The sequence below is a fragment of the Haliotis asinina genome, chromosome 7, assembly GCF_037392515.1.
Source record: "Haliotis asinina isolate JCU_RB_2024 chromosome 7, JCU_Hal_asi_v2, whole genome shotgun sequence".
NCBI classification, from domain to species: domain Eukaryota; kingdom Metazoa; phylum Mollusca; class Gastropoda; order Lepetellida; family Haliotidae; genus Haliotis; species Haliotis asinina.
The window spans coordinates 24344265-24369737 of record NC_090286.1 but is presented as its reverse complement, the minus strand read 5'-3'; the positions used below and the strand labels follow the sequence as shown (position 1 = coordinate 24369737).

General features: G+C 37.9%; 1 protein-coding gene across 4 annotated transcripts in view; it reads right to left on the bottom strand.

The window, feature by feature from the left end:
- Nucleotides 1-9374: 9374 nt before the first annotated feature.
- Nucleotides 9375-25473, bottom strand: part of LOC137292234 (ADP-ribosylation factor GTPase-activating protein 1-like) — a 93542-nt gene continuing 77443 nt past the window's right edge. For 2 of the 4 annotated variants that reach the window (XM_067823816.1, XM_067823814.1), the window contains 3 exons: nt 20748-20807; nt 11488-11624; nt 9375-10586 (listed from right to left, as the gene is read on the bottom strand). In XM_067823816.1, coding sequence (XP_067679917.1) covers nt 10085-10586; nt 11488-11624; nt 20748-20807 — 699 coding nt within the window. In that variant the 3' untranslated portion in view covers nt 9375-10084. The remainder of the gene's footprint in view (nt 10587-11487; nt 11625-20747; nt 20808-25473) is intronic. The other 2 variants (XM_067823815.1, XM_067823817.1) reach the window with 1 other exon arrangement.

Sequence of the window (25473 nt, the reverse complement as noted above, 5' to 3'; positions counted from 1 at the left end):
ATTAGCAATATTCAAATAGTGTTTCGCGTGTAGAATGATTCTAATGTGTATAAAGAAGAGCCTAGAGTACATGGTGTGATACACAAATGCAAGAGATATGCCACGAGTAACAGCTAAGAGAGAGAAAGAGAACCAATGGGATACTGCTGATGTGCTTGACATACAATGCATGCACTGCTGCGAACGCCCACAGATGCCACCGTATCACGGTTTTAAGACTTATTCAGCGGTACAGACAGGCTGGGGTCACCATGGACAGACCAAGAAGTGGGCATCCACGCATCACCATACAGCAGAAAGTTTCCTCCTCACTTGAGTAAATTTGAAGGAATTCATTAAGGGAGGAGGGTAACGTTTCTTGTGGCGTTATGTGAGCATCAAGTTGCTAACAGCTGCATATCTATATGCTTAATCCTTGAATGTGGCATTCATTTTTCACCAATGTAATTTCTGTATTGGCTTTGAAACTGACATATACATCGAGCTAGCCAGAGAGTTCTACTGAGAAAGTATTCCTAGGTTTAACGGTTTAAAACATTTGCCGCCAGTGCACCATGCCGTTGGTCGTGACTGCACGAATGAAAGAGCAAAGGACTTGCAGGGTCGCAAATGAGTCTTATTGCGTTATCCAGCCCTCCACACATTGTGATAACCAGGTATTTAGCAATGTCAAAAACATTGAATATACAATTTACATGTGTAGTTTGTTCTTTTCTTTACAATTAGCCCCTTACTACAGGGAATCACATATAGGTTTTGTTTGACCAGTTCCTAAAATCATTCAAATCTCTCAGCAAAACGACCTTCCTCCAGATTACCTCTCAGTATATGAAGGTTCTGATTTACCACTCTTGCTAATCTTTTTAACACCAGGTCTGAGTGCTGTGCACCTGCTCATTATATAGTTCATGGGTTTTACTGACCACCTATTCTTTCATTTGACCACCCGTGAAGATCCCAATAAGAACTGGTCTTCAGCAACATATGTAGGTCCTAATGGGATTATGTGGCCAGACTGACTGACGTGGATGACAGGTTCCCTATTAAGTAGATTGAAGATCCTGCTGTTGATTACTGGACTGTCTGGCCCAGACTCATGTATGTACAGACTGCCACCATACAGCTGGAACAATGCCGAGTGTGTTGTTAAACACAAAGAATGAATCCATCTTTCATTTTACGTTTGTACAAATAATCACCTATTTAATACATCAGTTCAGAGGCATCATCTTGGTTACATCCTTCACTAATAGGACCTGATTTACACATTGTACCCATGTGGTATGGCAGAAACGATCATTGTCATTGCCAGTAAGACTGCTCCAAGTCACAAATCTCTTCAGGCGAATATTAGCATGCTTGTGTTTCCTTGCACATGGGGTATTTCTCTATGTCTGTGCACTGCACTAAGAAATACAACAGGAGCCTGCAAACAAGTCAGTCATATCCAGCTATGATATTGTAAGTATTGATCCACTTGATGGTACAATGATACAAAATATACCATCAGCCACAGATTCCAAAATATTCAAAATAGGAAAGGCACTAGGCAATTACAAGCATCGGTTTTTTAGCAATTTCTACCCAGAAGTGATTACCCATTTCTGGTATCTCCTGCCATGTTATTGCTGGAACGTTGGTCAAAGTGGCTTCAAACCTCACTCACTAATCGTTATCACTGATGGAAAATCTTTGGGAGTACACAAAGAACAAACACAACTGTAAATTCTAAACCCTTCTTTATTGTTGCTGGCTTGCCACAAGAGGGACAGGCAAGCAACCACAGCTGTGTGCATCATGACGAGGGTTGGAGCGACGACACAGACGATGACATTACTCTTTCTATATCCTGTACTCGAGTATGTACAGACATGTTGCAGATACAGCTTGATACTCTGGGCAAGAAGGAATGGCTGTTTTTGTGCAGGCTTATGAAGGTAGCTCTGTCATCAAGATGAACATCATAACACACTGAAGACCATCAACAGATTCCTATACACATGATGGCAACACAGCCAAGGATGCGAAATTGACATCAAGCCTTTGTAATATTAGTCAACCTGATAGAAGACACATAAGGCTGGCTTTTCAAATGTTCAATGTTATGTTTGACTGGAGTGTACAACAATTAACCCAAATAGATGTGTTGAAGGATAAATATCAATGCAATTATTGATGCATGCATAATTCACACAAATGGCCAAATTGTGGACACGTTTGAAATTACACATGCATGAAACGTGCTTCAAAATCTCTTAACCTGACAAGTAATACTTTTACTTTTCACTATCAAACAGCAGATGCCAAATGCATTCAGGAAATTCTTGCCTTAAGGCTGTAGATTTTTTAAAGTGAATAAATACTGATAATGAAATATCATAATGAAAATTTGATTAGTCATCAGAATCCTCACCTTCCTCACCTTCCATTTCTCAAAACCTGCATTGAAACAAATCATTTCTGCTTGCCACTGTAGCGATGTATTCTCAGCACTGAACAAGTTGCAGGCAACACTGCTATAATAACGTGACCTTCATATTACAATCGTATTTGATATCTTACAATGTATATCACATCTTGTCCTATATATATGTACATTCATGGTAGCTAATATAGATAGGTGACCCCCCACGAAGACAGACAGGACTTTGCCTTCATAAATGAACTGTTACATAAACAGTGTGACAAAATTATATGTCTTCAATAGATTCAATAATTTATACATAAAAAACATGCCGTTTTGGTCTACCTAAAATGCTGGCAAATATTTGAATAATAAAATAGTCTATTTCTTGAGTAAACAAGTTTTTAAAAGTACACAAATACTATGGTGCATCAAGAGTATGAGCTGAAATATTGCACACTTTTAGTCCATTTAATATTGAATAAGAACACAACTGCACACCTAGCAACATTATTCTCTATGGGTTCTGTCAAAGTTTACTAACTACCTGTATGAGAAATTTGGCACAACTTCCAGTGAGATGTAAGTTAAAACAAAACCACTTTTTGCCTGCTGATAATAATCAGTCTAGAGGACAATCACTTTATCTGACGCATCCATTACCTGAAAACACAGGTGTACACATACATACACATGTAAGGGAGGTAACTGACGAGATTCATACCTCGGAAATTTGTTTATCTGGAAGAAATGAGAAAAAACGCAAGACCCCCAGATAAGTGAGGTTTGACTACAGCTGGAAAAGCAAAGATATTGAATATAATATGATGAACATAATAACTGTTGATCTGAAGCCTCTCTATCAAGGGTTGAAAAGGTTTATGTTCTTATTCCTACATAAAGATGATGAAGTTGAGCCTTGGTTTCTCAGCATGAGCATGTGAAGCACACAGAAGAATCTGCATCACAGGATGTTGTGGAGAATGCATCTATTATTTAAACACTGTAACATCAACAGTTAAAATGGTGTATCATCTAGTAAATATCAGTACTGACAGTGTTTCCTTTTTCTACACAATCACCTGAATTTATGTGTTAAAGAAATGTCTACTGCTATACATAACTGACATTTCTCACAACAGCTGAAACCAGAACAAAGTCTACAAGAAAGCTGACATCTGTTTTCTCAAGAAACCACAATTTCAGACTGGCAGCCAGTGATTTCTGGGGTAACCAATGTAGAGAGACTTCATATCAGAGTAAAATATCTGTTACCATCAGATTGGGCACTATGTAGAAGGTTGATAATCTATTTGGGTTGTGGAAACTAGGCACACACCTGCAATCTTGTTATGTCCAAGTAGTATTGAGATATCAGCAGTTATTAGCAGCATTCATATTCATGATTCTCTTTCTGATAACACAAAATATATACACAGTTTCAGAAATGAACATCCAGACTGATCACATGACAAAATGTATATTAAAAGGAGTAATTCTCACATAAATTTGCCCACATTCCCATAAGGGATGTTCCTCTAAAGCAACATATCATTACATTTGAATTTACACCTGATGTCATCATTTAGCTCATAATGTGGCAATATGAATGCTACAATGGGTAGGTCTTTGTGACACCCCTAAATTAAACATTCAATCATTAAAATGCTCCAATTTTTATGACAGTTAAAAATGGTTTAATAGTGTCAACTGAATTAAATGTGCCTCAATGACTAGTATGAAAGTTGGATGCATGAAATCAGCTAAAACTGATCCAGGTAAAACTGATCCATGCTGGAGCATCCAACCATGTAGGCCTCATATCACAGTTGTATGATAGACCCACCATCAGTTACCATACATCTTACGTAATCTTTATACAATGATGGCACATCAAAAAAATAACTAAGCAAACATCGCTAGCATCCAAATCACTTTTCTAGATTCCTCACACAAAAAAACAACTGCAAAACAACAGATATGTTTAAATAGGTTGTCTAAGTTAATAGAAATTCACTTATTAGTTTGAAATTCTTGTGGTCCCTTAAATATAATACAATACTTTTACGAGTCCATGACAATTTATGACGACTGAAAGCAACGCATGGTCAAAGGGAGGCAACTCCTGCCATCTAAGCTGACCAATATGAATGGAAGAGTGAACTGTGTAAGGTGCTGTTGTACAAAAGTTATCTTAACTCTCATACCTTAACACTGACTGTTGTAGTGCTATGGTTGTTAGGTACAATAGCACCCTTGTAATCACAATCCATCCACAGATCTGGAAATAATTGCATTATGGTGCTACTGTGCAGAAGTAAACATTTGAGTATGGAGTGAGTGGGTTTGGCATAATGCTACACAGCATTTCTGTTTACATCAGCATGCAGTTTTGGAAAGTTCAAAGTAAACAAGATTCAAAAATAAATCATTTGGGGAGCAGAGCACAGGTATAGTGCTTCCAAACCTGCATGATCAGTATGAACCAGGATTCAAATGTAGGATCAAACACCAAGCATGCAAGGATACATGACAGGGCTACATGTGCCTCCACTGCATACAGTGAGTCGGATCCTACACATTCAACAATATCCCAGCAACATCACAGCTGGAAACAACAGAAATGGACTTCACACCTTCTACCAATGTGGGCAACTGAACCTGGGCCTTCAGCGTGATGAGTGAACTTGTAATCACTAGGCTACCTACCACTACCTGCTGTGGACTGGCTGTGGAGTTAATCTCAATGAAGTCATTATAAGTTGTCACAATCTTTAACCATGTAGTTTAATGTTAATCCATAATAAAATCATTTTGAGCACTTTCATTGCACTATTACCCTGCCCCTTGGAAACAACTCTGTAACTAAATGACTAGATATGAGGTAATGGTTGACAATGTATTGTTGAAAAGGTTTCTGTGATTCATGTTAATAAAAATCATTACAGATTCAGCATTAAAGTCAGGTTTACTGAAATTTAAATATTTCAATCCACATGACTATTCCCTGTAGTGAATTTATTCCCTAAACAGCGACATTCATTGTGGTGAAATAAACTTACTTGGAAACCTTGTTAACTGATAGCCCTGATAAACCAAGTCATCTGTTGTTCAAAACAAGATGAATGCTTGTGTCCACAATACTCATAGCATTCGCCAGGAACAATTGTTACATCATCAGGACTCCAGACAAATCATCAATATTATTATCAAATTATTTATTATAGAGTATCTGTTCAGGTCATCCACAAGTTATGGATAATTTTCTTTCAGTATTCAGAATATTAATGCTCCCTTGGGTCAAGTCTGATGTAATTCTCAGCCAATACAAGCATAAACTCCATAAATGATTATAAAATGAGTTCAGCATTGCAGTAAATTAGAACTGCTGCCCCATGTATGCTACATTGTTATATCTTCTCAGCTCAAAGGAGTGAGTGAGTGAGTATGGTTTCACGCTGCTTTTAGCAATATTTCAGCAATATCATAGAAGGGCACTTGAAATGAACTTCACACATTGTATCCATGGGGAAAATCGAACCTTAGTCTTTAACATGATGAGCAAATTCTTGAACCGCAAGGCATACCTACTGCCCTGAACAAGCAAGTGAGTGAGCAAGACACAACATGTATGTAGTGGTATGCAGTTTCTGTTGTGCTAGCATTCAATCAGCATGCATAACCCTGTACAGAAATACACTAACTTTAAAAGCTACAGTAAGATAATTATGCACAGTGTTGTTTATATGTTATACTAGTCAGCTCTTAAGTTGTTTTGTTTATTAGTACAAACTCAAAAAAAATCATGGTAAGGTCATGTTTTATATGTATTTGCACAAACAAACACCATTTGATGCTTCTGTCTCCACAATACTGAGCTACAACAAGATTCGAGTAAAAGTGGTTTCACAGAACCTCAAAGTACCTCAGTAATGACCTTATAAACAGAAACAGTAACCTAATTACAGTTTTAGTTGTTCTTTAATTGCTTCCTCCATGAGAAATGTGTGTTAAAATCATCAACTTGAACCTGGTGTTAAATGATGGTGATATATACTAATTTCAGTGTCAACAACTGAGAAACAACAGTAAATTCTGTAAATCAGATCTTGACAAGGTGGCGCATCAAGGCAAAACATCAACATAGAAGAGTTTTCAACTTAGCTGTCACAACCTTTCATTTTAAAAACAGTTTCAACAGTTCCATAGAAACAGAGGATTTTCATAATTCCATTATATTAAATTTTCAAAAATATTAAATTTGTAGGAACTTTGGGAATATCAACAGTAAAATATGTCCATATAAACAATATTTCTTGCTTAAATACAACTTTACACAAGCCATGATATTTCTAATAGACTGCAGGGCATTTTGATATAGGTGATGGAATAAGCTTAAACAAAGGGATTAAAGTTTATAATGGTCAAGAAGAGAGTTGTGCTGTGGATAGGCTGATATACTTTTTGGTGGGCAAGGGTAAAAAGTATTGTGTTTTTCTTTCATAATGGAACTTAAAAAAAACAACCCAAAACTCAATTTGACGTATGGTGAATATAAAACTGTAAATATTTCTATTAATTTTGCATCTGTCATAAACATTACCACTTGGAATTTGAATTTACAAGACAACTCTCATCTTGACCTAATATGAACAAACATGATGAAACTATACTAATTTTTGGTCCCCATATACACCATATCTCTCAAGCTATTTTAAAGCTATCAAATCTCCATACCATATGACAAAGTGGAACCAGCAACTACTTTTGGCAAAGCAAGAACCACACACACATTTCCAGACACCACACAATTACAATGGGAACATTTGCTGACAAAACCAAACATGGTTGGTTTGACCCAGCAATGAGAAGCTCATCAAAACTTGAGATATGACTGCGTCATCAATATACTTCAAAGATTTGTATATAAGTTCTTTGTTCACCAAAGAATACCTACAGCCACAAGCAATGAAATAGTGAGGACATATTATTTTTCAAATGTGCTGATAAAATGTGGTTCGTAATATGATATGTAAAGTCAAATCAAGGTCAAATCAATCCAACCTATCCTTCCACCTTCCATTACACCGGAGTGAGAAGCATGCAGTCACTAGCCTACACAACATACGTCTGCTGTACACATCAAGCAACCACTGCCATTGTAAGGTAAGGACCTTTCAAAGGACTAGCACTTCTCCTTCTGAGAAGAAGTAGGCTTTGGTTTGATTTGCTAGTCAAAAATGGTGACAAAACAACATAGTGATGAAAGAACGTGCTGTATACAAGCCCTTGAAGTACTGATAATGTTCGCCCAAGTAGATCACTGGATATAAATGGTGTCTGTTGTTCATGAACCTACGTCAGTTAAAGCTCATGATGAAGCTGAGAGTGATAAATGACAAAACGTTCTTTCATGTGAAGCTTCTACGTAATGAAAATGAATCACACAAGAACAGTTTTTACTGCATGTTTCACAAAGTAAAACAGCTAATGGTACATATTAATGTATTACCACTGTTTCAGCAGACAGTGTGTGTTTTGAATGACTTGATTCCATCTTGTTTTGACTACTAGTTTGCCTAAGGTTACAAAGACCAATAGACATCCTTAAAACATCATCCTTGATATCTCCAGGGTATAAGTTCTGATAAATCTCCACTACACCCTCGATGCATCTACAGCTAGTCCAATAATTTTATAACCTCCCTTGGCTGTTTTTTTTCCATCAAATCAGGTGTCTTTGCTGGGAAGTTAAGCATACCGATCACACTTTTGCTTTTTAAATTATCTAACTGATCAAACTTGGCAACACGAACCACCCAGAGGAACTCTGAAAGAGGTAGAAAGAGTTCTTGCATATATATTTTTAATGTTTCAGACCTGACAGTTTGTCTGTATGATAGCTGATAGAAGTATCTTTGTTGACACTGGCAAAGCTCGGTTGGCTACTGTGAGAATGCGGAACCAGCAAAGCCAGGTAATAAAATTATCTGTAAATTCATCCAGGGTAAAGTGGTGTTTATTGGAATGTATACCCTGGAGATATTGAGAATAATATATCAGCATCAGCTAACATCATACTGAGGTAACACTTCACAACACAATGGTAACGGAATTACATATCTCTCATATGGAAGCTACAAGGGTTTAGTTATAAGAAAATTCTTGATACATAAAAGTATTATAACATACCTTCTTGATATCAATACCAATGGCATGATATCATTTCGAATCACTTTATATCCCTTGCAAGGTTTCAATCCAGATATTGTACACCACTTTGGACAGGGAAGTTTCCATGACACACAAAACTATTTCTCAATATGCATGTGTATATATCTTAATAGAATAACAAATCTGATCACCCCTTTGTCATGTAGAGTGGTATGCTAGTTGATGTTCACCTCCCATATTGTACTGATCAGCAGTCAACACATTCAAGTAGATAGTGAAAAACAGTGTCCCTTCGATTTGTGCATGTAATTCAAGATTCTTGGCACGCCTTTATGACAATAGGGTTATGGTCAGAACACTTGAATTTCATGTGTAAATCTGAACATTTAACATTCATCTTGTGTTCCCAACATGATTGTCTGTACATCAGAGATGATTTCCTTGCAATGGTGAAAGCACTGAAATTCCTTGTGCTTGCTTTACCTTGCTCTTCAGTTTTCACATTAACCAAGAAACAGCTTCCATAGCATGGACTGAGTAATGTTTCACGTCACTTTAAGCAGTATCCCATCAATATCAAGGCAGAGAATAACATAAAAGGGAGCCATATGTTATACCCTCATGGGGCATGACAAATACATCCTTTTACGACCAGACTATACCCACAACCAGCTGTATACCACCTAAACACTTATTTACTCTGTAAATGTATGTGTAGGTCCATATTAGAATTATTTTAAACTTCCATTCCATTTTAATGCTCCAAATATATTTGAACAAAAACATTACAAAATCATGAACTTGTGAAGCATGAGTTTTATGCTGAAGACTGATCACTGAGCACAATCAATATTAGGAAATGGACCTCACCCAGCTAAATGTAAACAGAATTGCAGGACATTTATGTGAATAATTACCAGTGTTGTTGAAAGCATCTTCAACTGGCAAGCAGCTCTTGCATTAAACCATTCATTTGACTAGTACTTCAAGCAAACCTGGACCTTGTATTTTAAGAACATGATTACATTAATGTATAGTTTGGCCAACTTTCACAACAGTTGTTAGCTGCTGAAAGTAAATAAATAGTTACCTTGGAAACCAAAGACCTTACTGAAGTGTAACCATGGTAATTGAGACTTACTATAGTGCAACCATTTCAACACCAGACTAGCTCTGATGCTTGTAAGGTGCTTGGTAACAAGTCCCATTAGCTACTGAATGCCTAACATGCTAACACTGATCACAGAACAGCAACACAATGTCTTCAAAATACTGTACAGCTGACAGAAAACATCCTGGAAGATTTGGGTTTACATCAAACAACATCACGTGCAATGTTCTTGGCCTGGACCCAATTGCGTATCCACTGCCAAATAGGAACACAATGCCATCTTCTGATCAGACAACAGTTGATTAAGTTAAATCCTTGTTAACAGGTCTCACAGCAGGAGCCGAGGAACAATATCTCTCACGTACATAAATCGCATATCAACAATCTTGGCAAATCTAGCTGGCCTTCTTGCCCTTGTGGGTGTCTACATCTAAACTCTGCCATGCATCATCATCATCATCATTAGCCCAAACGTCATTATCCCATCCCCCATTGTCATTGCCAGCAGAAGTGTCCCCAAGGTCCAGGAGGTTGCCCACTAAGGGCTCCTTCTGCTTGGCTGGGGATGTGAACCCACTGTCCCAGTCCACATCTTTCCAGCCATCTTCTTTGTTTTTGGAAGCTTTTTTATTTTCCTTCGTCTTTTTAGCTGTGGAATTACCCCCGGTGTCGTTGCCCCAATCATCCCAGTTGTCATTTTTAGACTTCTGTTTTGAAGAGGAGGTGGAGGACAATGGGGTCTCGTCGTTGTTTAGCCATGCCTCGAGTTCATCATCATCCCCGGCAGACCAATCAGATTGCCCTGATTTCTTTTTCTTCTTATCATCCCATTCAGATCCCCAGCTGTCTCCCCAGGAATCATCATCATCGGACAGGAGTCGATTCTTGCTTGGGTCACTGCAACAATAATAGTGGCGATGTAAGGATGACTGACTGACTGTTTTGACTTTGTTGTTTGATGCTGCACTCAGCAATATTCCAGCAATATATTGCCAGCCTGGAAATACTTTAGTCTGCACCAGACAATCCAGTGATCAACAACATAGGCATCAACCTGCACAACTGGGAACTGATTACATGTGTCAACCAAGTCAGCAAGCTTGACCACCCGATTCTGTTAGTCGCCTCTTACGACAAGCATAGTCGCCTTTTATGGCAAGCATGGGTTGCTGAAGGCCTATTCTACCCCGGGAGCTTCACGGGTCCCAGACAAGCCAGTGACTGACAACACAAACACACCTCTCATCATGAGGGTAAGGTGACAAACAACCGGTCACATCATGCTATGGGACTGCCCATTCCACTTGCATCATAAGACTGGTATTGGTTGCTTTTACCTTGTATTCCAAACAGGAAAGTGAGTAAGTGAGTGAGCATGGTTTTATGCTGCTATTAGCTATATTCCAGCAATAGCACACTTGGTGGGCACCAGAAATGAGCTTCATACATTGTACCCATGTGGGGATTCAAACCCAGATCTTCAGTGTGATAAGGAAACGCTTCAACCACTAGACTACCCCACCACACCCCCAAAAGTGTTAGAGTGAGTGAATAAGTAAATGCTGATTGTTCAGTTGAGCTGAGTTGGGCTTTACGTCACATCACCATTACTCCAACCAGGTAGTGACAGATTGAGTTTGCATTCATAACTGTTTAATTCCAAGGTCCAAAGAGTTTCATTTAAAAAACATACATATTCATTCCATTTATAAGTAAATGGGAGTAGCTTAAAATATGTACCCCTTTTAAAATTACACAATTAGAAGTTGTTCCTCATCAAGCTACAGCTGATACATACGCATTGCTGCCATACCCCTTTGCTCCGAGGAGTGATGTCTTCTCCCCTGGGCTGGTGTCTGCAGTGGCGAGGGTAGTCTTGGGCTCCCCCCATAGTGACTGCAGGTCTCTCCAGCCCTTGGTGCTGGCTGCAGTCAACTGAAACAAACAACACCAGGGGTTGTTTCAGACATGAAATAACAACATTACTGTGTGTTGCACAGCCACAAAACAACACCACTGGGTGTTACTTTCATGAAATAACACAATCGGTTGTTATAGGTGTAAAATAGCAAGATTACCTGGTGTTACAGATGGGAAATAACATCATCACAAGGCGATATGGGCAGGAAATAAGAACACTACTGAATGTTACTTCGGACAGGAAATAACATACGTCACTCTTGTGTTACACCCATATGATAACAACACCCTTGTAACAACATTGAGGATCACCGTATAACACAGTTGAGAAATAACAACGTAACAATGAATGGGTTGTTGTCCGCCCAGTTACCTCAGGGTATATATGTATGTTTCACCTACATGGCAGCAGTCTGTAAATTATCATGTCTGGGCCAGACAGTCCAGTGATCAACAGCATGAGAACTGATCTATGCAAATGAGATACGATGATGTGTTTCAACCAAATCAGCAAACCTGACCACCCGATCATGTTAGTCTTCTCTTCCAACAAGAATGGTTTACTGAAGATCAATTCTACAGATATGCCAACCCCAAAGCATTGCAAATAGTAGTTTCAATGTTCAAAATTAGTAGTTTGACCATAAAATTCGTAGTCAACTAAATCAACAAAATCATGACGGATTCTGAGAAAAAAATAAATGATATTACGGTCACATGGTTAAATCATTTCCGCAGGAACTAAATGTGTCAAATCGCAAAGGTATTGAAATCAGCTTTGCTAAAATTATGTTAGTTACTTGCCATCATTCCAGTTCAAACATATCATTAAATACGATGAATGGAAGGTATGTGAAGTCCAAAAATGTATTTCATCATTGAAAATATGTTTTTGTCTATATATCCGAATTTTAATGCATTTTATTCAGATTTCGTAGGATTTCTAGTGGAATCATATTGGCGTAGTTTGAGTTTAAAATTCGTAGCTACTACGATAAAATCATAGAGGTTGGCATCTCTGATTCTAACCCAGATGCTCATGAGTTAACAACTGTGAGTGTTTATGTAAACTGTGCTGTGTGCATCAGAAAATGATCAATAACTTTGCATTTTACAGTGTTAATAAGCATTACATCTTTCCAGATTTGTGAGGGCTCACTTCATTTATTGATTATTCATTCAAAGTTGAAACTAGGAAAACAGGAAATGTTTATCTCCTAAAAGAATCCTCTGTTTATGCAGGAATTACCCAGGATGACATTATGAATTTTACAAAAAAAATTTGCCAGAACGATTATACAGTCGAGTAGGAAGAACAGATGTGACCATATATATCCTTATATTCTCCTATTCCAGGCATTAATTCTACATATGCACAGCTCTAATAAAACAGTAATGCATTTATGTCCACATGAGTGAAAGACTGTTTGAAATCTTTAAAACCAAACTACAGAAATCACACTAGTTGATATATTATTTATTAGTAAGTTAAGTTTAACACTGTTTTCAACAGTGACTCAGCTTTACGTGGAGGAACATCAGATCTTAGACCACTTTTGTGAAACCCATAAGCATGTCTATAACCACTGTACAACAATCTGGGGATATGAGTTAATGACAAGCAGATCCTGGCACATTCATGGGAGGCAACAGATAATTGCAATGTCAAGACCCATGTACACAGTTTCATCCAGTAACCAAACTTATCAGTCTTTAGAAATTACTCACAAGGGTCTCATTCCAGAAATAAAAATTAGCCCTACAATTAACGTAATCCTATGTTAAAGAATGAGTTGAACGATCATCTTTGTGCTCAAACGACTTTGTGGTACAACAGCATGTATAATAACGAACCACATAAACAAAAGAAATAAATCAATAGCTGAATACTGAATCAACAGAATATGCTAACTATGCAACAATACTTGTCCTCATTTGAAATTTAAAATATGTCTGAAAAGAGTAAGAAAATGCAAAACTTGACCCTAGTTTTTAAAAGTAAAAACTTTACAAAGATAAATTTCCCCCCCAAAATTACAGAGTCAAAAACATTAAAACAGAAAATAATTCCTGTCTAAGTAAAAACATTTCAGCCGCCAAAATTGCATCTGCGCCTCCTTCTCCCTCATCCTTTAAAAGAGAAATGTGATTATTCTCAGCAGTGAGTCTAAAGAGAAGTCTGAGACTGGACAGGCACGAGTTGAATCATACAAGTCGTGCTTAAAACGGAATTCAGAGCCAGGCATTTGTGTTGGAAAATCTGCCTTGTATGATTAAGTAGCTTGCTGATATTACATCTGAAAATAGAAAAACACCACAAACCGTTTTACACCTCCAGCGACTTTGGCCCATAATTTTGTAATTCATCATGGAGAAAATGATATCCCTTCAATCTGATGGTACTGATTTCATTGTAGTCTGGCCAGAGTTAGTCCACATTAGTCAAGCTCCTGGTATGACTGAGTACATAACACCTAGCTTTTCTATATTCCCCCTGGCTTGTATAGAGTGGAATGAAATTCATTAACCCTTAGGACTGGCACAGAGGCCAAGGCTGTACATATTTCTGTGCAGCAGTATGGAAAGTTAATAAATTCCATGTTATATTGACATGTTGATGGAGAAAGAGCTGATTCAGGAAGGGAAAGGTTTTATGAGCAATGTAGAGTTGTTTTATGAGAAATAAGAGGAACTGGATAATTTCCTTGGCAAGCAATTTCTTCAGTAATTATTTCATAGAGATTATTATGGGTGAATGTGTGTCATTCTGATTTTATGAGACGAGTTTGAAGTTTTACATTTTTCCCAGTAAGAGCAGAGGTAATACATAACTTCTAACATGGTTTCATAAAATCAACATGGCACAAGTGCAAGTGCCATCATCTTTTCTTCATATGTTAAACCTTCAAAGCGTTCTTTCAGAAAAAGCACTGATCATGATGTATTCTTAGAAAATGACGAGTGAGTCTGTGAGTGAGTGAGTGAGTGAGTGAGCGAGTGAGCGAGTGAGCGAGCGAGTAAGCATGCGTGAGTCCTAGTTCGGATGTGAATATAGATATGACAGTAAGTGTGACTGTGAGTATGAGAGTTAGTTGGAGTGTTAATGTCTGTGTGGGGGTGGGGAAAGTGATGGTGGATGTGAGTTTGGAGGTGGACATGAATGCCAGTGTGTGTGGCATGGACATGACTGTGAGTGTGGGTGTAGGTGTGGGCATGGTAGTGGATGTGTTTGAGTGGATGCCGGTGTGGATGCATGTGAGTGTAGAGTTGTGTGAATGTAGATGCAGGCGTGGAGGTGTGTTAGTGTGGATGTGGGTGCATGTGAGTGTGGATGTGTGTGAATGTAGATGTAGGTGTGGATGTGTGTTAGTGTGGATGTGGGTGCATGTGATTGTGGATGTGTGTGAATGTAGATGCAGGTGTGGAGGTGTGTTAGTGTGGATGTGTGTGAATGTAGATGCAGGTGTGGAGGTTTGTTAATGTGGATGTGGATGTGGATGTGGGTGCATGTGACTTCATGCTCAGTACACACGAAGAGAAATGAACCTGAACAAGTGTATCAATCAAAACTGAGGTAAGTCATCGTTAATTCATGCATCAACTTGAACAAAGCAAATGGTCAATCAAAGCTCCTTTTCAAGAATAATTATTAAATTCATTTGGGACGAAAACCCTCTAAAACCAAAAATTCACAAAATTTACAGCAAAATAAAAAAATTAATAATTCAATTTCTTCCTTTAACAGATCTAATTTTCTCATATTTAATTTTTTTTCCAATGTAATTTCCCTTTCCAGTCATAACTGTCAGAAGTTTCTGACTTCAGTGAAGCAATGCAATCTAATTCTCCTGATGATCAATCATCAAGGAATGAAATAGCGTATTTAACACTGTTCATATAGCAAAGAAGAAGCTAATTACATAGGGTTAATGATGCAGGCGCTGATGACGACAGTGCTGTGTCAAATGTGTTATGACATGTAATGAATGAGGCATGCAGAGCAATGTACGAGGTGTGATAGATGATGGTTAGTGATCCATGCTATGGTGTGGGCAGGTCAGAGATGAGACTGACTATGACTGATCTGTCACGTACAACATCCGAGTGCTGAGGCACATTAGTCAGTGGGACTCCAAGAGATCATACAAACTACAGTCAATTACACACAGATGGGCTGAATGTATCAATCCCAGTGGAAATGAAATGGAGTTCCACTGACATGTAATACTGCCTGCTTATAATCTTGAAATTGACAAGGCTGTTTTGACAGTCAGAAATATGGAAATATGTAATTTGCCACAGGTTACTCATCCCAATATAACTTCAGATCCATTATTCACTTGAGTGAGTGAGTGAGTGAGTGAGTGAGTGAGTGAGTGAGTGAGTGAGTGAGTGAGTGAGTGAGTGAGTGAGTGAGTGAGTGAGTGAGTGAGTGAGTGAGTGAGTGAGTGCTAAAGGTTTAGCAATATTCCAGCAACATCTCAGCCAGGGACATCAGAAATGTATCCTCGTGAAGAATTGAAATCTGCATCCAAAATGACTTTCAGGTTCTTATTCACAGAGACCAAATTAAAATGGATAAAGTTTAATTTTTCCAGTCTGTAGTGTTGATAAAAAAAACACTCTGCTTTAAAATCCCAAACACATATCTTAAAAGTCGTGAAACACATTGTGATAAATTGCTTACATAAAAAAAATGCTTATACAGATCTCTACCAGGCGAAATGTTATCAAATTTCATGAAATAGGAAACTGATTAATTATTGACATAAATATGTCCACGCACATTTTTTTAGAGAGAAAATGTGTTAAGTCTGAACGAAATGTCTCTTTTCTGGGCAACGGACCTCACAATCTGGCCTTCACAAGGGGCACAACTCTGCACATCAAACAGGAGCACCTAACTGTACCCTATATGATCAGGAAATCCAGTACATGAACTCATTAATTCCCATAAAACTCAGCTTCAAAAAGCATTGGGTACTGAATTCAGTACAGCAGACATTGATTATTATCAAAGTTAGAGCACACAACAATTTAAGAGGACCATCAGTCCAGGTCTTGATGTTGTCACTACTACCATTTGAACATTGTAGCAATTAGTACAGCCAATAAATGATGGAATGAGTTCAGTGTTGATCACATCAAACTGTTTTTTTAACTGGTGAGTGAGTGAGTTTAGCTTTATGCCACACTGATCAACATTCCAGCTATATGGTGGCGGTCTGTAAATAATTGAATCTGGACCACACATTCCAGTGATCAACAACATGAGCATCGATCTGCGCAACTGGGAACCGATGATATGTGTCAACCAAGTCAGCAAGCCTGACCACCTAATCCCGTTAGTTGCCTCTACAATAAGCATAGTCGTCTTTTATGGCAAGCATGGGTTGCTGAAGGCCTATTCTACCCTGGGACCTTCACGGGTCTTTTTAACTTGTGATATCAGAGAGGGATTTTATTTTTACTAGGTGGTGCAATTTTCTTTGTCTGCAGGTACTACGAGAAATACAATAAATGTTGGTTAGGTATGGCACAGATGAAATGATACACAGATGCACAGGTGCATTCTGATGTTTAGTGCAAAGATACTATAGATGATGCATATTTTCGACATTGATACAAGAAGATACACTTGCAAAAATACATACTACTCACTTAATGACACCCCAATCCCATCTTTTGTCAAAAATCACAAAAAGAATGTAATCAGCTTTTCAAATTTACAACTAGAAATTGCCATGTCAAATTTTGTCTATAGCTTTGATTACACTTAAAGGGCTTTGAAATATTTACAGTTAAGACATCTTATGCATATCATACAATGATTACCTATGAACATCAGGGTTAGAAGTGATTTTCAGTAACCCATGCATGTTGTAACTAAGCCCTTTGTTTTAAGCATTCACTAGTTACCTCGGAAGACACGGGTTCAATTCCCCTCATGTGTACAATGTGGGTAGCCCATTTTGTCCCCTGTCGTGTCAAGCTCTGGGATATTCCTAACCCCAGCATAAAACTAAACTTATTCAAACAGTAAGACCTGGTTTGATTCCATACATGGGTGCAGTGTGTGTCGCCTATTTCTCGTTTATCTTCCCACAGTGACAATGCTGAAATATTCCTTAAATGGTGTAAAACCATATTCACTCACTCACTGGCTTGAAAATGTCTCATTTTCAGTAAACTGTAGTATGAATATACTGACTTTCTCAGCTTGACCTACTAAACCTAAACACACTGTTCCATATGACTGTACTAACTGGATGTACTGTTGTAAATGATTAGTGTTTCTGATTATTTCCTGGGGGAATGAATAATAGAAAATATTACAGAAACTCCCTGTGGAAATTATATACATGGAACACATTTTGGAGGCATGTAAATATCCTATTACATGTTCGATACTTGATAACCAACAAATATACATAAAAGATGTTCCAATGTTTTCTGCTACAATAGTGAGCTGCAACATTAACATTAAAAACTAATGATTGGTAAAAATTGTGGCAACATGAGGTGAAACACATATCAAAGTTGAAATTATTCAGTTCTTTAATTTCAAGGGTGAAGATGCCAAAGAGAATTTGGTCAAAGTAAGACTACAGTTTATTGCAATAAAACTGGAAGAAGGTCTCTACAAGCTACCAAATTCATTAAATGTTTGGAAGAGATGATCTAATATTGGATATTTGAAAGATTTGAAAATGTACAAAGTGCAAAGATCAAAACTAGTTAAAATTCTAAAACGTAGCAACAAAATATAAAACAAGAACCACCCAAGTTGAACTTTGCACTCAAAATAAATTCGTTACATCTCAATACAAATTATGGCATATTTTATGGCCAAAAAAGTGTTCTTTTCAATATGGCTGCTGTGGTGGCCATATTGGAAATTGCTAAAGAGCCTCGAGGACAAATTAGGATGGGAGCATGGACGTTAAGTAGCAGCTTCACTGGTTTCTGAGATGATGTTCACATGCTTACGTCACTTAGTAGAAGGAGACAGGCAGGTTGAGCTAAAACCCCTGAGCTTGGCTTCATACTAGTGTCTGAAGTAACTGGCTCTTATTTACCCGCAAAAGTCAACCTGATGGCAAACGAATTGAACCATTCAGACATAAGAAGAACTCTACTGAAGCCACCCCTTTGATGATTAGATTTTTAAAACTGCCCTTAACATTTGAAACATGTATTAGCACAGGAAATAAACATTGTTGGTAGCAAGCTGACAATCAATTTCTTTCCTTGATGTAAGTACTGAACCTCGGTAACCATGACAGACTCACACTGCAGTGCTAAATGATGACATGATATACAGTTTTAATACAAAACTGATGTGCATGTGTGGTGGACAGATATAGATTTGTCTGTGTTTGGGTTGACAGTTATTGAGAAGATGCTGAAAACCCAAGCTCCAGCCATCCTTGCATGTGATCTAGGTTCACTGTAGGGACTGGTTTAATGTAGTAGTTGTGGTTGTGTTCATCACCAACATTCTGTACTTGGGTTAAACTGATTAAAGTGAAATTTACTTCCATTGATCAGATTTGGTTCCCTATCATGTGTGCTATTAGGAGATCTTATCTAATGTTGAAGGTAAAATCTCCATTAATGGTTATATACACAAGGCAGTTTCAAAATTTCAAAGAGTTTAATCATCTGCTAAACGGCGTTGAAATGAAGCAAATTAAATTAAGTAAACTCATGTACAATACAGATCATTTTCCATCAAGAAATTCTAATCACTCTTTTCCTGCTGTTATAGATGATGTAGAATAGTAACAGAAAGCAAAAACCATGTGTATTTCATAACGGTACAAGTAAAGATAACGTGATGGTTAGCTTGACATTATTCCACCAATGGCAATATTCTAACTTTTAAAAATTCTCATTAATGTCAAAAATAAGATGCAGCAATTATTACAAAATACTCTGTCCTAAATGGCCGGCCACCAGCACATAAATACTAGGAATCATGAAATATTTCCCAATTTTTTGCAACTCTAAATGTCAGAAACAGATATCATGGATACTTCTGCATGTTCATTTTACATCTTTACTGCAATAAGCATACATAATTAACAAAGATCAATAATTTTCTGGCATATTTCCTCAAGTGATGTGGATGTTATGGAGCCATGAGTGAAATTTACATTGCCCATTACTCATCAACATTATCAACATATTGTTACACTTTTGTGACACAGCTATGTGGGAATCTGTAGGTCATACATGTTGATGACAGATCATATGAAACATTCAGCCATCACTGAGTGTCACTGCTGGCTCGAAACATGCACACCTAAAGGGAGACAATTCTTACCAGCATACTGGAAAGCATTAAACTAGAAATGATCAATATGCAAGAGGCACAAGGCAACATACTTTTCCATAATATATGTTGACAGTCAGAGAGTGACTTTTTTTGAGTTAACACTGTTTGAACAGTTATATTAGGAGTGTTAGCTTGATGTGAGAGGAAAGCCTAAAGAGATGAATGTCAGAGAGTATATAAATACCACAGTTCCTCCACTAAGTGCCCAATTAATCATTGTTTACTTATAGACAATGCTCATCCAAGAGGCTTTACTACATGCAAAGGCCTTTCCTTACGATTCCTTTTGCATCCACGATGACCAGGGACAGTTAATTTTCAAATCACTTCAGCATTCAATTTATCCACTTATAATGACTGGGAGAAATCATTAGCTGACCTGGCTGTGTTAGAGATACAGCTCATTAAAACCTGACCCCTGACGGACCCATAACAAAATCCAGATGTGTATAGAGGACCGATTGTAGGCGAAACCTCTTTGAACAGTCCTCTATCCAGACATGGAACTTCCATGGTGAGTCTCATATCCCGACTCATCCATGGAAGAACATGGAGTTAGCTGTTACCCACAGAAATCGGCTCAGTTTAAATCTTCATCATTGCATGTTTCACATGTCTTGAAAAATTATATATATTCCCCATCAGGCACTGTGGAAAGAGGAGAGACTCCATCAAGAGACAAAGATTAATTTGTAAGTTATGTTCCTCAGTCAAGATTACAACTTAATCTAAACATTAACTGCACCAGAGCCCAAACATAAACATGCTGCAGCGCCAGAAAATCCCCCATTACATACCTTGGAAGCAAATCCGCTCATTGAGCTGCCGACGTCATTCATCAAGGTGCCGTCCTTCACCTGTGAGAGAATAAACAGTCAAAATTAGCGTCATCATTCACAGCTGACCAATACTGCAGTCAGATGAGATTACCAAGATATTCAAAGTCATACATTATGTATTCTAGACTTGAATCATCAGTCATCATGGGGCAAACGTGGACACATGCATATACATACAACACTCATAATGTTGGTGAATTTGTCTTCCTACCAAATGTATTTTTCGCCCCTCTGCTTGAAAAAGCAAACTGTTAGTGATTCAGTGTTAATTCTGTGACAGGAAAGGCGACACAATTGCATTAAAGATGGTAGATATGCAGCTGAACCACCAGACTGTGGTAACCATGTACTTAAGTTTAGATTTGACCAGTGATAGATGATGGGATTATGGGTATATCAAATGGAGTTAGTTTGACATGAATGGAATGGTCAAGTTGTGGGTTTCAAACATTCAACCCTTTAGTGAAGACCAAAACAAATAAAAGAGTGATATTTTAAGGCAGGTGTCCCTTCATTTGAACTATATAACAGTTCACACTTCAGTATTTGGATAAACAGCATCTATAGTATCAATATTCATGCAAACTACTGTCCCTGTCCTTTTGACAAGTGAAGGATTCTGGATAAACCCACAATATTTGTATCCAGCAATAGTATAACTCATCAAAGTTAACAGGCTTTTACATATCCTCCATCAGCTATGAGTTTGTAACTATCAAATCACTGGTTTCTCTTATGCTGAAACAAAGCTTTGGCTTCAGCATCATTTCAGCTGTAAAGCACTGACTGCTCTGAACAATGTGGGCTCAGGTTACATCACATGCATCTTTGCATACATCCACTTTATACTGTCCCAGTATCAGAAAACTGTAGAGTTCACAGAAAATTCATTAGCGAAACAGGGCTTAGATGAATTTCATTACGTGAGTAAAAAAAACCACTGAGCTTCACTTATATACTACATATCAACCACATGTATTCTGGGGTGATTGAGGAATATGACACATGCAAGACATTCAAGGACTGATGGATTAATAAATTCTAGCTGTGGTGCTAATATGACCACATGGATGTAACTATCTTTTCTAGTCAGATTTTTTAAGTTCTCCCAATGTTAAGATGGTCATAAGTGTCATACATCAACATTAACTGAAGACGATCTTAGTTCTAAGAGAGTTCCAGAAATCTTGGCCCTGCTGTAGCACTAAGCTCAGCTGGCCTACCACACAGAACAGTGAAGTACCGATAGATGCAAGTTCAGCTGCATCTCTGGTGTTCAGATCATTTGGTCAACTATCTATCCAGCCCCACACCATGTGCATGAGTAATGGATGCTCAGGCAACTGTCGCATGTATAAAAGAACCTAATGTTTTGTCTGCAGTGTCTCCCCAGAGTTTCCAAAGAAGGAACAAATTTGCAAATAAATGCTGTGGAAATGCTCTGCGTATGATTAAATGAACAGACTGGTATCCATAACAGACCATAAATTCCGGAGGTGAAAGAACAAAAGACCTGTTGATGGTAGACAAGACTAGTTGCCAAGTGTTACTTATGAGATCAAATTCACAGATGTGAAATATATGATCTGGAAACACTAGCATGAGATGCAGCAACCAGCAACCATGAGTGAACTACAATGATACCCACATCATCATCTGCACGGGCACCTACATCTCGTCAAGTCAACGCAAATATACTGTACAGCAAAAGAAATGCTAGTTTCGGAAAAATGAAAATCTCATAAAAGAAAGTGTTTATGTTTATATCTTCCACATAAAAACTTTACCAAAACGCTTACACAAAACAGAGTTGCATTTCTTCTCCTGATCAGTATGTATCCTCTGGTATTTTCAGAAAAATAAAATGTCATTTGTTCAAATAATGATGTTGATTACACTTTACTTCTAATAATGTAAAACACACCTTAATCAATTGTTATCTGATACTTGCATTTGAAATCACATTTAATTGTTACTTAACAAGATAGTGCAGGGACACTGCTTATATTTCAACCTATTACAAACAAAAGGGATCCAACTAATACACAATTACTACTTACTGGCCCTTGTTGAGATTATAAGACATGGAAAGTCAGAATGTGGCATATGTTTTAAATAAGGTGGAATGGTGGAGTAGCCAAGTGGTTAAGGCGTTCGCTCTCCACGCCAAAGACCCAGATGCGATTCCCCTAATGGGTACAATGTATGAAGACCATTTGTGGTGTCCTCCGTCATGATATTGCTGAAATACTGCTGAAAGCAACGTAAGAGTAAACTTACTGGCTACAAGGGTCAACTTATGATAATTTACAGTGATGATTTACAAGTTACAGAGTCAGACATTGTTCATTACATGCTGCAGTGGTGAGATATGGTTATCTGAATTTGACGATGTAAATTACTTGTTTGCTTGTGAATGAACTCATCACTTTTAACCCTCCTTTTATGACCTGGTTGAATATGTGACCTGGACCGTAGTGCTGTCAACCACAGATATGCCATGATACAGCTTCATTATTACTGACCACAGTATAAAGCATAAAGTGACCATCACTTGCAAGAGACCTGTTGTAATCAATCTTAATTTGCATTTTCTTCTTTTGTATTTTGCCTCAGACATGAAAATGCTGCTCACGTCAAACATCACTGACGTCTATTATCTGGATTCAATGAGTGAGTGAGAGAATGAGTATTATTCCACTTTCAATCCCATAACACCACAGAGTGAGTGAGTACAGTTTTACGCCGCTTTTCAGCAATATTCCAGCAACATCACGGCCTTCGACACCAGAAAATGGGCTTCACACATAGTACCCATGTGGGGAATCGATCCCGGGTCTTCAGTGTGACGAGCGAACGCTTTAACCACTAGGCTGCCCCACCGCCCCTAACACCACAGAGGGGGACACCAGAAACAGGGTTCAAACAGTGAACCCATGAGGGGAAACTCATCCAGGTCTTTGCATTAATGCCTTAATCACTGTAAATGTTATAGCCACTAGGCTGCCCCACCGCCCCTAACACCACAGAGTGGGACACCAGAAACAGGGCTCAAACAGTGAAACTATGAGGGGAAACTCACCCAGGTCTTTGCATTAATGCCTTAATCACTGCAAATGTTATAACCACTAGGCAGTCCCACAACCACACCAGATTCAATGCCATGTACACCTCTCCCTAAAACATCTGTCACATCAGTGACAAGCTGCTGTACTCCCTACACCATAACAAGTTCTTGACATACCATTAGATCGAGTTTAATGATTCAACGGATCAAACATTTCCTCATAATGCTCAACACCCCATTTTGACTCCCTGTTGGCAGAAAGTTGACACCCATTTTGATGTACCTCACAGTTACAGAGCTGGATTATTCCAAAACAGGACAAAAGACCTTTTTAAAATTGATTTAATTTAATGAAAGTCATTCCTTTATCAGAACAAAAAAGCTCAGTGACATTTTCTTGGTGACAGTATTTGTAGGTGTTCACATCATCAATAATTGAGTGGAAATAATTCCTAACTGTAAGAAAACAGGTTATAGATTATACAAAAACAACATGAAATTCCCGATAATGATGCCAATAGAAGTGACAATATTTCAACAGATATCTCTGACTCCTAAATTTGATGTAAAGGATCAAAATACACCATTAACCTTATATTTTTCACACATGGTCATTATGCCAACAGGCAGGATGGAAAATAAGAAATGATGTCATGACTGAAATGTTATGAACATTTTTAAAAGAAGGCATCAAAGTTACATAATTCAAAGCAAAATGCTGTTAAGAGGGTTATGTTTCAAATCAAACACAGAATTTCAAAAATTAATTATATTCTCACTTTGCATAAAGGCGCAAAGAGTGATAAATTCAGCATTACACAAAACCACATTAGTAAACTCCTGCCTATGATGCAAGTCCTGTGGCTACATCATTATATTAAATAAGCCAACCCAGTGCCAAATCAAGGTCTTTCAATAACCTTGTTAGCACACAAAATTATCCCTGAGTTATCTACCACCTATTACGACAAGAAACATTAAATCTGACTGCATTAAAATTTTAGTTCCAACTATTTCATTCCCCATGAAGTACTGGTAAGTGACACCAAATATTAAGGCTTCAAATTAACATACCATCATGGGAATCAAACCCAGATCTTTGACCAAAACAAGCTGTTTCCAGTGCCACCATGGTTATGGTTCAGTCACAACATTATTGAGATAATGGTTTACTTGATCCATTAACACTCTGAAGGTTGCTGCTCTATCATCATTTACCCCGTGTGAGATCTGAACCATGGCAACTGTTCGCTGCCATCGATGAATGTAATCATGTTAGTGCCATCCATTTCCACTGTGATATGGATTGCTCGCCAAAGTCTCTAGACAATTTGGATTCACAGGCTACGCTGTTACGGATATCAGAACCATCGTGTGTATAATCACTTCACGATGAGATTGGAATTTGATGATTTAATCCTTGGGAGTAATTCCACTTTCAAGATGACAGTTTGTGCCCTGTGATGGGTCAATATGACCCTAAGCTTTAAGTGTGAACATTTAACAGGTTGACTCTGCTTGTGGGATTGGGATATTTCAGAGACAAATGGCTTGCTTTATGAGTGTTTGATTAAGATTTCGAATGTTCAAATAGGATATTGAATTTTTAGCAGACAA